At 47.9% G+C, this 13678-nt stretch overlaps 1 protein-coding gene across 1 annotated transcript; it reads left to right on the forward strand.

Moving 5' to 3' along the window:
* Positions 1 to 7687: 7687 nt before the first annotated feature.
* Sod3 (superoxide dismutase 3) lies at positions 7688 to 8978 on the forward strand. The gene has a single exon (XM_035453328.1). The coding sequence runs from the start codon at positions 7690 to 7692 to the stop codon at positions 8425 to 8427; it is 738 nt and encodes a 245-aa protein (XP_035309219.1). The 5' UTR covers positions 7688 to 7689; the 3' UTR covers positions 8428 to 8978.
* The last annotated feature ends 4700 nt before the right edge of the window (positions 8979 to 13678 follow it).

The following is a 13678-nucleotide window of genomic DNA, read 5'->3' on the forward strand; positions in this document are numbered from 1 at the left end:
CTGCATCAGGCTGGTGGTAATCAAATGTAATGATTAACAGGCTGGGTTTTTTTCTATCTAAAAAAAATGATTCTTTTTAACTTTGCAGTGCTGGAATTTGAACCCAGGCCTCGTGCATGCTAGTCAAGAATGCTTTCTCTGTTCTACCTTCCTACCCTTAAGAAAATTGCATTTTGAGAGCGTGTGACCCAGACTGGCTTAGGATTGTGATTCATCTGTCTCAGTCTCCTGAGTGACTAGGATCACAGGTGAATGTCACCAGGCCTATTTTATAAATTTAAATACTAACTTGGCTATTTTCTAGCTTTGGATCTTGAACCCATAGTTTCTCCTTTTCTGAACCACATGTCCTTATCTATAGAGCAGACAGATTAATATCCTCGTTACAAAATTATTGCAAGCATTAGCCATGATACCCATGAGACCCTCGTATGAGAAAGTTCACATAATGAAAGCAGAGCTTCATTTATGGCTAGATGAAGGCACTCCACCAAGTCCCTGTCTCACTGTACTTTCATTGAATTTCCTTTTGCATGGGCCTTGTCCTCAGACAGGCTCTCCATTGATGGAGTACAGTGGCCAGCATAGGACTGTTCTAGACCCCCTGAGGGAGGATGTCAGTTTGGAGGTCTAGGCAATCTATTGGGCCTCTGGTAATGGATCAATATTTATCCCTAGTATACAAATGGACTTTGGGAGCTCTCTCCACATAGAGGGATACTCTCTCAGCCTAGACACACAGGGGTGGAAGGGAGGAGGAGGGAGGGATTAGGCCCTGCTCCAAATGATATGACAGACTTTTAATGTCCCCCATGGAAGGCCTCACCCTCCCTGGGGAGCAGAAAGGGGTTGGGATGGGGGGGGGGCAGGGGAGGAGGGGAGAGGGAACTGGGATTGATATGTAAAAGAAGCTTGTTTCTAATAATAATAAAAACATCTATTTCAAAAACAAAAACAAAAGAGTCCTAAAGTCAGGTGCATACCTTTAAACCAGAGGCAGAGTCAGGCTGATCTCTGTGAGTTCTAGGCCAGCCTGACCTACAAAGACTGTTACACAGGGAAACCCTGTTTCCGGGAGGGGTTATGGAAGTCTCATTGTCCCAGAATGTATCATGCCTTGACCATGACATGTGTGCCCAAGCCACCAGCCTAGCTCTGCATCTAGGAGTAAAGTTGACTTCTAAGGAGGAAATGATTTCATGATATTCAAGGGGATGAATATTACAAGGATGGAGTAAGAAAAGGCAATTTTCTCCTAGAGTGCATACAAATGAAAGTGAATTGGGGCTTTACACTAATCCTAGAATCCCAGAATGAAGGAATGCTTTCTTGAGTCTTGAAAGAAATAAAATGAGGAACATGGAAGATAGTGCTACTTGAAACAGTAGCTAGGAGCTTTTGCAAGAATTACTTCAAGGACTGAATGAAAATAAGGACTTAACAAAATGAATGAAAAAGTCATGAAAGGAAGCTAGGATCTGGTAGGGTGACTGTGAGTGGTGGGTGGCTGTGAGTGGTTGGTGGTTGTGGGTGACTGTGAGTGGTAGGTGGTTGTGGGTGACTGTGAGTGGTAGGTGGTTGTGGGTGACTGTGAGTGGTAGGTGGTTGTGGGTGGTGGATGGCTGAGGGTGGGTGGTGGCTATGAGTGGTGGGTAGCATCGGTACTCTGTAAGATCATTGGTGGACAACAGCTACTCCCAACAGCAGATGCAGATCTCAGGACTGAACTTCTGTTTCCAGAGCTGTCTGCCCTCAAAAGTAGATGAGGACAGATAGGCCAGAGTCCTCAAGTCCTGAGGAGCCCCCTTCTCATCTTTTAGAGTAGCTTCCCCTTACAAAGGCTTTCCTGTGGAAAGCCTTTCCAGTGCAGTAATCTCAAAACATAGTTGTCCATCTGTGTTTAATGTCCACAGTGCTTCTAGGAGCCTCCACCTGAAGTAGATTCACTAAGCTCCAGTTGGAGCCCAGATGACCGGTTACTAAACAACTCCCTACCTGCCAGGCTTGGCCACTGGATGTATGGGGGCAGTAGGGGGAACAGGAGGGTGGATCCTGTCCCTCTGTCTCTAGCTGTACCATTGCCACCTCTGTTTTCTTCCTGAGAATGTGAACCACAAAGGACTGGGACTTGTGCAGCTTTGAGTCTCTGGTGTGCAACCTGGTGCCTGGTAAGGGGCAGGCACCCAATGGCCATTTGTTGAAGGAATTCGGGGAGACAAGAGGCAGCAAGCTGACTTTTCCCATGGTGGGGAGGGACTTTTCTGGGAAAGAGAACCTTCTGTTTCTGGAAAGAGCTTCTGTAAAGGAAGAAAGTTCATGATAACAAAAGAAATATTGACCATGGGGTGAAAGGCTCATGACAGATCCAGTCTGCATACCGTTTTCAAAGGTCCTTCCTGTGCTGGGGCTCAGTTGGCACAGTGTTTGCCTCGCATGCATAAAGGCCTGTATTTGGTCTCCAACAACACAGGAATATGGTGGTACATGCCAACAATCCCAGCATTTGGGAGCTGAAGACAGAAGAATTAAGAGATTCAATGTCATCCTCTGAATTGAGGTAGCCTGGGACACATGTGACCCTGTTTCAAAAATAAACAAACAACCCACCGAAGTCACTTCAATACAACAGAGACAACAGTCAAGTCACTGTCATGGTCATTATTTGACTCATTAATGTCATTATGAGAGCTAGACACTGGGTTTACGCTTGATTATCATGGGGATGGGGCTATGCACATCCCATGCCTATTTCACAGATGCCGAAAAGGAGGGAAAGGGAGAGCATGGATAGGAAATGGCAAACTACCATGCCTGTCCCACTCCTTGTGTGGTAGCACAGTTCTGGAGAGAGCATCACACTCAGCTGCCAAGTGCCCATGTCTGTCTTAAACACATACCAGCATCCAGCAGAAGAAGTCAATAGCTGAGGGAGTCAGGGGAAACGAAAAGGCCCTTCAATAAAGAGACCATTGTACACCTCTCTAAACAAGCTATTTTCTTTCTCATTTTTGCTCCCCTGCTGCGTTCTGAAGGTCACTGCCTGCGTCTGCACAAGCCAGAGAAAGTCACCAAAGGCATACTTGGCAAGGGGAAGTAGCAGTGGGAAAGGAAAGGATCTGGGAGGTGGGGTCAAGGAGAAGTGGGGGAGGAGAAGACAGGAGGGGGAAGAGGAGCAGAAGGAAGAAGAGGAGGAGGAAGAGGAGGAGAAGGAAGGAAGGAAAAAGAGGAAGAAAAGGAGGAGGAGGAGAAGGAGGAGGAGGAGGAGGAGGAGGCAGCAATTTTACCACAAGGGACAGCCAGGCTGGCTTTTCTTCTCCTGGCCAGCCCAATGACCTTCTTCCCTTTTGCTGACCACTCCCCGGGGCTGGCCTCCTGACTGCTCACAAATAGCCAGCCAGCCAGCTCTGGGGAGGCAGCCCACAGGCTCTTCCTCAGGCCCCTATCTGGGAGCTGCTCCCCACTTCATCGGAGGGAAAAGCGCTCTTTGAAGAGTTTGACAGGTGCGTGCCAAACTGAGCTTAATTTCATTCTTTTAGGAGTGTGCTTTTTAAGAGCTGGAAACTGGGCTGGGGTTAGCCGGCACTTGTTGGAAAAGGTTCAATCATGTTCTTGGGAGAGAAACCCAGTTTAGCGATCGGCCTGGCTGCTTTAGAGTGGCTATAGGAAGAGGAGGAGGAAGGTGATGGGGAGAAAGCTTTCTGTTTTGGACCTGCAATGGCTGGTCCAAGAGGCCTTTAGTGCTATAAATGGCATGTAATGAAGGCCATCTTTGGACACTGTGTGATTTGGGTATTGGAGTTATGGAGGGTGAGGATGAGCAGGTACTCTTGAGAATCACCAGCTTTGGAAAGCCACAAGCCCCAGGGTTTTGTCAGCTCCAGCTGACAGCAAAGGCTCCTTCTAAAGAGCAGCTGAGGGGTGAAAATACCCAAGGAGAGGAGATGTCATGAACAAGGAGTCCAGGTTTACCTGGGGTAAGGAAGCATGTTCTTTTTGAAAAGAAAATATCTTTTAAACATATTCATTCCTAGAAAAGCCCAGAGACACACTCCAGTTGGATTTTGCTCTGGGCTTTGAAGGGAGGATTCCTGAAGCAAAGCATAAGCACAGAACATGCCGGAGTGACAGGCTGCCTCAGAAGAGGATCCCTGTCTAGGGAGAGCTGAGGCCAGATGCACAAGGCTGCTCTTATACTTCTCCACCCACTCCCCAGTGCTTGAATAGCAGTGTCACATTAGGCCATGTCAAAGAGAGAGACTTCTAGATGTCACTTTTTCAATGTCCACTGAGGCCTTCCCCGGCTTCTCCTTTTCAAGCCTTTTTTAGGTGTCTCCGCCTTTCTTGCCCGACACAGCTGATGGTCCTCAGAGCTCCATCAGCATCCTCTCTTTGGCAGCAATGTGCTGCCTTTTGCAGAGGACTTAATCTGTGCATGAGCCCTAGTTGAAAACCATGCAGTGTGGTTCTAAAGTTGGGCCTGAGAGACAGTCGCTCATGTCTACAGCCTGCCCTTAGCTCTTTGGTGAATATGTAATTTGGGAGAGACGCTCACCCCTGTGCCTCTGCATGAGGACCTGAGTTTGGTCCCCAGCATGTACAATGGTAGACTAGAGGGCTTGCTGGCCTGTCAATCTAACTCAATGACCTCCATACACACACACACACACACACACACACACACACACACACACACACACACACACACCTACATATGTATAAAATTCACATATGCCAAAGACTTTTAACAGTGCTTAGGCCAAGTATTCAACAGGTGCTGCCAATTTCAGTTTTCTCTTTGACTCCTGGTAGCAAGCTCCCCAGAGGCAGGTATGCCTGCACCTACTTGCAGATGAGAAATGGGCTCAAAAAGGAAGCAGGCCCAGCTCAGCACACTGCTACATACTGAGCATAGAAACAGCAATGGCAGATAACCTTAGAGTGTAAGTGGTAGTCAAGTTTTAGATTCATGGGGAGAGTTCCTGAATCCATTCTTATAATCACCATACTAAATTGTCCTTCTGTAACAGCTTCGGAAAGAACTCACACTCCATTCATTTTAAATGGCACCTATTTAGGGGTTGTAGAAGGCTCTGAAAGCACAGATGACCTTCAACTAGCCCCTTGGAGGGATCATTAATCCCTTAGGGCAGGTTTTAAAATTTGAAAGTATCTCCTTTATAAATACCTGCCTTGACCCTCACCATGGCCTTCTGTAGCAGAACTGGCCTTGTTGTACCAGAAAGGAGCCCAAGTTATAGACTGTAGCCCTACAAAGTCACAGCACAGTCAACCTCCGTGTCTTTGGGCTATGTACTTTAGACAACCTCAGACAGAAATTACAAAACCCAAACAGACAAAAGCCCACCCTACAGCTGTATTGAACACATACAGACCATTCTCCTTACAATGGCTGTTTACACAGCATTGGCCCTAGTAACTGCAGTAAGGCATCCAGGCAGGTTTTTAAGTGCACAGGACCATCTGAGCTGCTTCTGCACACACATCTTGCTATCTTATGCAAGGGACTTGAGCATCCGTGGATTCTGGAACCCATGAGGCATCCTGGAATCAATCACCCACATATTGAGTGAGTCAGCTGTGTTGTAACTGAGGTTGAATTCTGTACCTTTCCATTATTTTTGGGCACCAGAATAGTTAAACCTTTTTTTTAAAAAAGTAATTTATTTAGCTTTATTTTATGTGTATTGGTGTGAAGGTGTCAGATCCCTGAAACTAAAGTAACAGACAGTTGTGAGCTGCCATGTGGGTGCTGGGAATTGAACCCGGGTCCTCTGAAAGAACAGCCAGTGCTCTTAACTGCTGAGCCATCTCTCCAGCCCCAAACCTTTTTTTTTTTTTTTTTTTTTTAAGGAAAAACAGTTAAGCTGTTGTGAATTAGAATCTCTTGGGTAGGGAATGCTTGGATATCTTGGTTTTAGAAACCTGAGTCCAGGATGAGAACATGGCCCAGCATAAAGCAAAGATGGGGAGTTTGGATCCCCAGAAACTATGTAAAAAGCTGATGGGAGTGGTGGTCCACCTGTAATCTCAGTGACAGGGAGGAGGAGATGGGAATACCCATCTGGCTAGACAGATAAGCCAGAAAGACAACAGCAAGCCTCAGGTTCAGTGAGAGACTCTGTCTCAATATATAAGGAAGAGAGCAATTGAGGACAAAGTCTGTTGTCAACCTTGGGCCCCTACACACACACACACACACACACACACACACACACACACACACACACAAAGAGAACCTGATGTGCTTTCAACACTAAACCAATCCTGGCTTTTTCCAAGTGCCAGACAGACCTGGGCTTCTAAACTTCTGTCCAGATGTCCCTACCACGGCATACACCCTAGCCAGCTTCCTCTTGGGCCTGGTACCCACATGCATCCACATGTTCTCTTTGGGGCACCTCAGCCTCTGGCAACTGCTACTCCTATTTCTCCCTCTTACCATGGCTACCACACCCATGCCATTCTCTGCTTGCCAGCTCCATCTAGTAATAGCTTTCATAGTTTCTACCTTTGCTTCCTGTTGTAGGCCCCATGGATCTAATCCCAAGGTTGTGTCTCTCTGGGTTTGGGTCTGTCTCCATCCCTATATGTACCCATTTCCTTTTCCCAGTCCTTGGTTCCCCAAACCCAGCCCTCATCCATTCTTATGTCAGAATAGAGCTTAAACTTTTTGAAACTGTATTTGTACATATTTATGGGATGGATGTGATGTTTTAGGTCTGTACCCTAACCCCACCCCCACCAGGACATGGGCATGGCTTCTTCAGTGTCCCCAGAACAAGGCTCCAACTTCAACCTTAGAATTGTGCTGGAATGGCTTGAGGACCTGTTTGTCTTCACCCTTGTCTTCATTCAACAACTAGGTATCCTGCTGCCTGGTATGAATCTAGGAGCTGGACAGGACTAGAAAGGCAGTGGGGCAGTTTAGGGGCAGACAGAAATACAGAGACTCAGAGACAAATATAGGCTGAGGACCAGTTAGGAGACTATGGCAGGAACCCAAGGGAGAAACCATGAAGAACACTGAATTGCTACCACCATAAGCTCCAAGTCAGCTGGTGAGTGGTGGGGATCGGGGTACAAACACTCCTGAGAGAGGGTTCAGTACCAGCAAAAACCAAGATGGCAGGGACAGTCTCATGCTTGCCTGCCAGAAAGACCTGGGGAGAGCCTGCAGGAGAGCCTGGCAGGAGATCAGGCAAAAAGCTGGGAAGGGAAGAGCTGGATTTGGAAGGGCATTGTGATATCCAACCCCACCCCTCACACACACCCCTTCTCACACTCCTCCTTGCACATTGTCCCTAAGACTCCCATCAGCTACTGGCTGTGGAGACAGGACTTGGAGGACTGTCATTTTGTGTGACTCAGATCTCTGAGTTTCTGAATGTAGGGGTTTGGCAAGTGTGTAAACACAGCCCACAACCCTGTGCCCAGCACCCAGCAAGTCCTGGAGACACATTTGCTAAACAAACAAACAAACAAACATAGGAGATGGCTCAGGTACCCGGTAAGCCCCAGAGACACATTTGAGAAATAAATAAATAAGCAACCATGGGAGATGGGTTTGGGATGTGAGAGTGAGGTCCTTGAGACTGGACATTTCAAGTGACTAAGGCTTGCTTTCCTCCCATGCGTATGGGGACGTTTGGCAGGTGCAGAACCCCAGTCATGCTGCCCTTTCTGTTCTGTGGCATGCTTCTGGCGGCCCTTGGCTCTGTCACCTGGACCCTGCCGAATCCCGAGGAGTCCAGCTTTGATTTAGCAGAGATCAGGCCTGACCTGGCTGAGAAGATAAATGAAACTCATGCCAAAGTACTGGAGATCTGGATGGAGCTGAGACGGCTGCGGGAGGTGGATGCCACGGAGATGTATGCAATCTGCCAGGTGCAGCCATCGGCCTCGCTAGCGACCGATCAGCCGCGAGTCACCGGCCTGGTCCTCTTCAAGCAGCTGTCACCCAGCTCCAGGCTTGAAGCCTTCTTCGATCTGGAAGGCTTTCCTGCCGAGCCAAACGCCTCCAGCCGCGCCATCCACGTGCATCAGTTCGGGGACCTGAGCCAGGGCTGCGAGTCCACCGGGCCTCACTACAACCCGACCTCCGTGCAGCACCCGCGGCACCCAGGCGACTTCGGCAACTTTATGGTGCGCGACGGCCGCCTCTGGAAGCACCGCACAGGCTTGAACGTTTCGCTGGCAGGCCCGCACTCGATCTTGGGCCGGGCGGTGGTGGTCCACGCCGGCGAGGATGACATGGGCCGCGGCGGTAACCAGGCCAGCCTGGAGAATGGCAACGCTGGTCGTCGGCTCGCCTGCTGCGTGGTGGGCTCCAGCAGCTCCGCGGCCTGGGAGCGTCAAGTACAGGAGCGCAAGAAGCGGCGGCAGGAGAGAGAATGCAAGACCACTTAAGCGTCACTCCGGGCTGCAGAGCCCATCCATGTCGCAGAGATGCCTCCGCGCCCCAGTCGCCTCCACGCGTCTCAGACAGATGCCTTCCAGACACCCCAGTCGCCGCTGCGAGCCCCCACACGCTTCCTCGCACCCCTGACACCTCTGTATGGCCCCAGATGCCTTCACAACCCTCCTCCCCCACCGTCACCTCCGCGCTACCCAGATGTCCCCGACGTGGACCAGACACCTTTCCTCTGTGTCCTCGAGTGACCCAAGAATCCTTTCGTGCCGAAGGCACTTCCACAGACGCAGAGGTCCTTCGTGCCCCAGATACCTGCATAAGATGAAGGTTCCCTCCATGCTGGACACTCCCCCTTAAGGGCCCTCTGTGTCCCGACAATTACACATGCCCTTAGAATGCCCTTTGAAACAGTCTTTGAGTCTGTTTGCTTCCAGAGGAAATTCTCCTCCCCCTGGCGAGATCGCAAAAGCTAAGACACTTTCCTTTCACTCTGATGATCTCGGAGCCCGAACCTTTGAGAAACAACACCCCCCCCCCCCGCCCAGCCCCCAGGTACACCGAAATACTTCCCACCCCACTTCCTCGTGCCTTTCTTTTCTTTCCTGTCCCCCTAGCACAAGAGACCCCTGCCACACACACACACCTAGGGTTCTACGTCTCAGCTCACCTCCTGCGGTGCCCTCGGTTCTGTTTTCAGCTATTTCCCATATGGCGCCTGCACCCCATGGAGAGCAGCTCCTGTGAGGGTATTTGGCAACTTTTGTGTTGCACGTTAAAAACACAGCAATTCAGTCCTGCATTGGCCTCCAGTACTTTTTTGAGACTTCTCGCCTCTATTCCCCTCTCCCCGCAAATATCCCTGGGTCTTTATAGGCCTTTTCCTGCCTCCCCAGTCTTGTAGGGAGAAGGTTCCATCATCAATTGTTATGCCTTTTGGAGGACTGAGGTAAATTAACAGCCATTCAAGGACATTTAAATGTACCTGTGTGGCTTCTTTACAAAAAGATGGAGAGAGTCACAACCCAGAGCCAGAGACTAGGGAAGAAAAAAAAAAATCTGCTGTGAAATGAGTCCTAGGCTGGGGCCCCTAGCCTGGTGAGAGTGAGGTAAGTGTTGAGGTACCCAGGCAGGCAGCTCCCAGATATTAGAGAACAGCCTGTGTATATCTTCTACCTTTACAAACCCAATCTGAGTACCTGTGTTATTCTGCCTCGTGCAGAGGCTTTCCAACCTGGTTCAGCAAGGCAGCCTCCACTTCTCCCCTATCTCAGCTGTGAGACTTACTGAACCACAGCCAGAAACCCTTCCCTGGTGCTGTTTCACCCAGTCTCCATAGTTAAAAGTTGTGCAAGTGTCAATGACATGGGAACCCATTATGGAGGGGAATAAAGTCCATCTCTAGCCACAACCTCTCCTTTGCTGTTTTGTGACAGCCAACTCAAAACCCTGGGAGAAGCTAGGCTTGATCAGCAGATGCTTCTAATGGCTTGCCTTCTGTTCTTCTTGGGCCCCAGAATACCCTAGCAGACCCAGTCCATATTTATTCTGTCCATTCATGGAGTTAGCAAGTATCCTGAAAGCCCAGAGCTAAGAAACACCAGGAAGAAACCAAGAGTACAGGTTTCTGGTCACTGAAAGAGCCAAGGAATTCTAGTTGGCATTTTGGGCTCATACAGAAGACCAAAGCGAAGCTCAGTTCTGCACACGCTTCCAAGCTGTATGACTTGAGCAAATCATAGAACCCATATAAAATATGGTCATCACACAGGGTTGTTTTGAAGCCTAATCGTGTGTTCATCAGAGGTGCTTAACAGAATATGCATTTTTAATACAGACCCAATTAGTCTATCAACAACTGCTGCTAAAGGCAGACAAAGCTATACCTAATAATGGGTCTAGACATATGTAAGGTATCGAGTGTCATGCAACTACAAGGATTTCAGTAAAGGAAAGGTTGCCACCTGAGGTTTCTAGGAAGCATTTCTACAGCCAATCAACCAGAGGCCATAGGAGATAGCTCTGCCTTTTCAGCTTTATGGGGGAGGGGACTGAAGAAGATTGGGAGCCATAAGGCAGACATCTGGTTCTTGGCATAAAATGGTGTGCACCACCAAGACCACACACTGCACTCTACTTGATCCCAGGCTTCTATTTTTACTTCCTTCATCTTACAGATCTGGCTTATGGATCTCTTTATATTTGCTGTTTTGACTTCCTGGCCAGCTTGCTAATCAGTTTGCTGGTTTGACTCACAGGGTTTGCGTTCATGCGTTCATTGCCGGGACTTAAACCCACACTTGTTTTGATTTCTTTCTATAAAATTAGAAGCATTTGATGTAATGGCTGCACCTACCCACAGCTGGTAAAGCAAGAATAATGCTCGATCCCTCATAGCTTACACACAATGTAGACAATAATTAGGGATGCTATCTTTCGATGTTAGGATAAGCTGTTTTTCAGAATGGCAGGGATGTTTTTAATTTTTTTCTGAGTGGGGCTTATTAATGCATATACACAAAAATACTAAAAATCGTAAGAAAATGGAGCAAATCAGTGAGTGCTTTAGCCAACTTTAAAAGTCTGCAGGAAATAAACCAACTGAGTTTAGATCTGCTGTTTGGACAAAATGCATAAAATCTTTACATTCTCCATAGCTTTCACTGCTGCTATATGATTAAAGACTTTCAGGTGACAGATTGCAAGGGAGAAGTTGCTACAGTATGCTGGAAGCAATGCCCAGCCTGGGCTTGGCCTTGGTGAAGGTTGGGGGAAGGGCGACACAGAAAAAGCAGACCATTAATCCTCCAGTCAGCAAAGCTAACACTTAAAAAAAAATCATTGTATATATGTGAATGGTGTGCATATGAGGGTATGCACTTGCCATAATGCATATGTGGAGCTCAGAGAACAACTTTGTGGAATCCATTACACAGGTTCTGGGCCTTGAACTCTGGTTGCCAAGCTTGTATAGCTATCACCTTTGCTCACTGAGCCATGGAGTCCACCCTCTTTTCCCTTTTCTTCTCCTCCTTCTCCACTTCTTCCTCTTTTGCATGTGGTGTGTGTGTGGGGGGGTATGTGGGTGGGTGTGTGGGTGTGTGTTTCAAACTCTCAAATACACTGACGCTGGAGCTCACTGTTTTGGCTACTCTAGATCCCTGGCTCCTGAGAGTCTGTCTCTACCTCCCAGAGGCTTGTATTACAGGAGGCTGCCACACCCACCCAGATTTCACCTGGGTGCCAGGGATCCAAACTCCAATCATCAGCTGCATAGCCAGCTCACAACCAGCACTGGACCATCTCTCCAGCCTCCAGTTCACAGTGGCACAAGATCTAAGTCTGTATGATACATGATGATGGAGGAACCCAGTTCACTGTGCAAGGAGTAGAAGTTACTTCTTTCATTAGACAAAATTACAAATTAGCAAGTATTTTTAAAAAACAGTAATTTAATTTAATGTTGAATGTGTGGGTCCATGCAGGCATGTAGAGGTCAGAAGACAATCTGAAGTGTTACTCCTCAGGCACAGTCTATTATTTTTGTTGCTTTGAGACAGGGTCTCTCTTAGCCCTGGAATTCACTACATAAGTAATTAGGTTGCCCCGTGAGCTCCAGGAATCCACACATGTCCATTTTGTCTCAATGCACTGGGCTTATAAGTGTGTGCCAGGACACTTGGATTTTTGTGGTTTTGTTTTGTTTTTCCCACTTCTGTGCTGGAGCTCAAACTCAACTCCTGCTTAACAGGCAAACCCTGCACCAAAGGAGTCATCCTGGACTCACCCGAGATTCCTTTCCCACACATTCCCGAGCTCACACAGACTGGCCAACATGAAACTTTTCAGTGTTGTGTGGACTTGCCCTACACAGCCAAAAGAAAAACTTGCCATTTAGTGAGAAGTGAAAATTACCTCCATGCTGTGTCATGATGTTTTGTTTTTGTGCAGCCATACTCTGGAGAGCCCTGGCCTTCTTGCTTTTCTTGCTTTTCCCTCTAATTAGAACCTCTCCCGCACTTCTGTTGGCTCTCTCTGATCTTACACTGCTCTCTGTTCAGCTGCCTAGGGGAAAGGACTGCATTAAAGTGTGATTTCGTGGCCACCCTTTGGCTTTTGGACAGACTACCTGCCGCCTCCAGAGGGAGTGCTCAGAATCAGGAAGGAAGGATGCTTCCAAACACACCTTCCAGAACACTCCAGCAGAGCTCTCCAAAGAGGAGGGCAGTACCCGGCCTTCACTGGGCTACACAATGAAGCCAGGAAAGCACCTGGATTTGAGAGGGGAGAGGGAGTTATAGGGAAACAAGAAGGACAAAAACAAGTTGACATTGTAAAGTGACAGACGGTGAAGAATTATATTAATGAGCAAGCAAAATGACTTTTTCATGCCAGATAGTGAAGCTGGCACAGGTACTCAGAATCCACTGTGTGGAGTGCCACCAGCAGGGTCCTTTCTAGAAACTAGCATTGTGATGGACAATGGAGTGTGTTAGGGAGTCAAGAAGGGACCTAAAGTAATTTGGTTAGGTTATCTGTGGGGAGGAGCCTCTAGCAGGGACCTGGCCAGTGGGGTTCAGAGGGATGCTGAAGAGGATGAAGTGGAGGACCCGTCAAAGGGGGACAGGTGGGGCTTGGAAAGGGAGGAAGAAAAGATGGAAAAGGCTAGTTTCTCAAGTACCAATTCATTTCCACATCTAAGCACAGAAAATGCTAGAGTGCAAGCCTGAGCTCTTTAAGGACTGTCAACTCAGCCTCACCTCTCTAGACTGCACTCTGTACTCTGCTGTTCAATTAACTAAGGTGGAAAGCTAACAGGACAGACACACATATGGAGGAAACAAGGGTGGGAGGAAGCAAGGCTAGGAAACACGGCAGACCACAATCAGGGGGGAGATGAGAGGACATGGTCTTGTCCTAACAACAGATGCTCTCCAGCTTCATACCCACCAGCAACGTAATATTCTGCATTATTAAGGAAGAACAAAAAAAAAGGTATGTAGGGGTCAAGTCTATTTAATTTCTCATTCTGCTGCCTGAGACATGGTTTTGTTTTGTCAGTTTCTCTTTCAGTGTCTTCATATCTAGGTACAACTCAGAGGGTATACCTCGAGGAATCTTTACCCATCACAATAATAATACTTCTTATCCAAGTGTTTAGACTTAGGTATGTGATATTGTGTGATGAACAAAGTATGACAGAAACCCATTTTCCTTCCCTTTAGCCATTTAAAACATGTTTATACATAC

Source organism: Cricetulus griseus (assembly GCF_003668045.3).
Source record: "Cricetulus griseus strain 17A/GY chromosome 1 unlocalized genomic scaffold, alternate assembly CriGri-PICRH-1.0 chr1_1, whole genome shotgun sequence".
In the NCBI taxonomy this organism is placed as follows: Eukaryota; Metazoa; Chordata; class Mammalia; order Rodentia; family Cricetidae; genus Cricetulus; species Cricetulus griseus.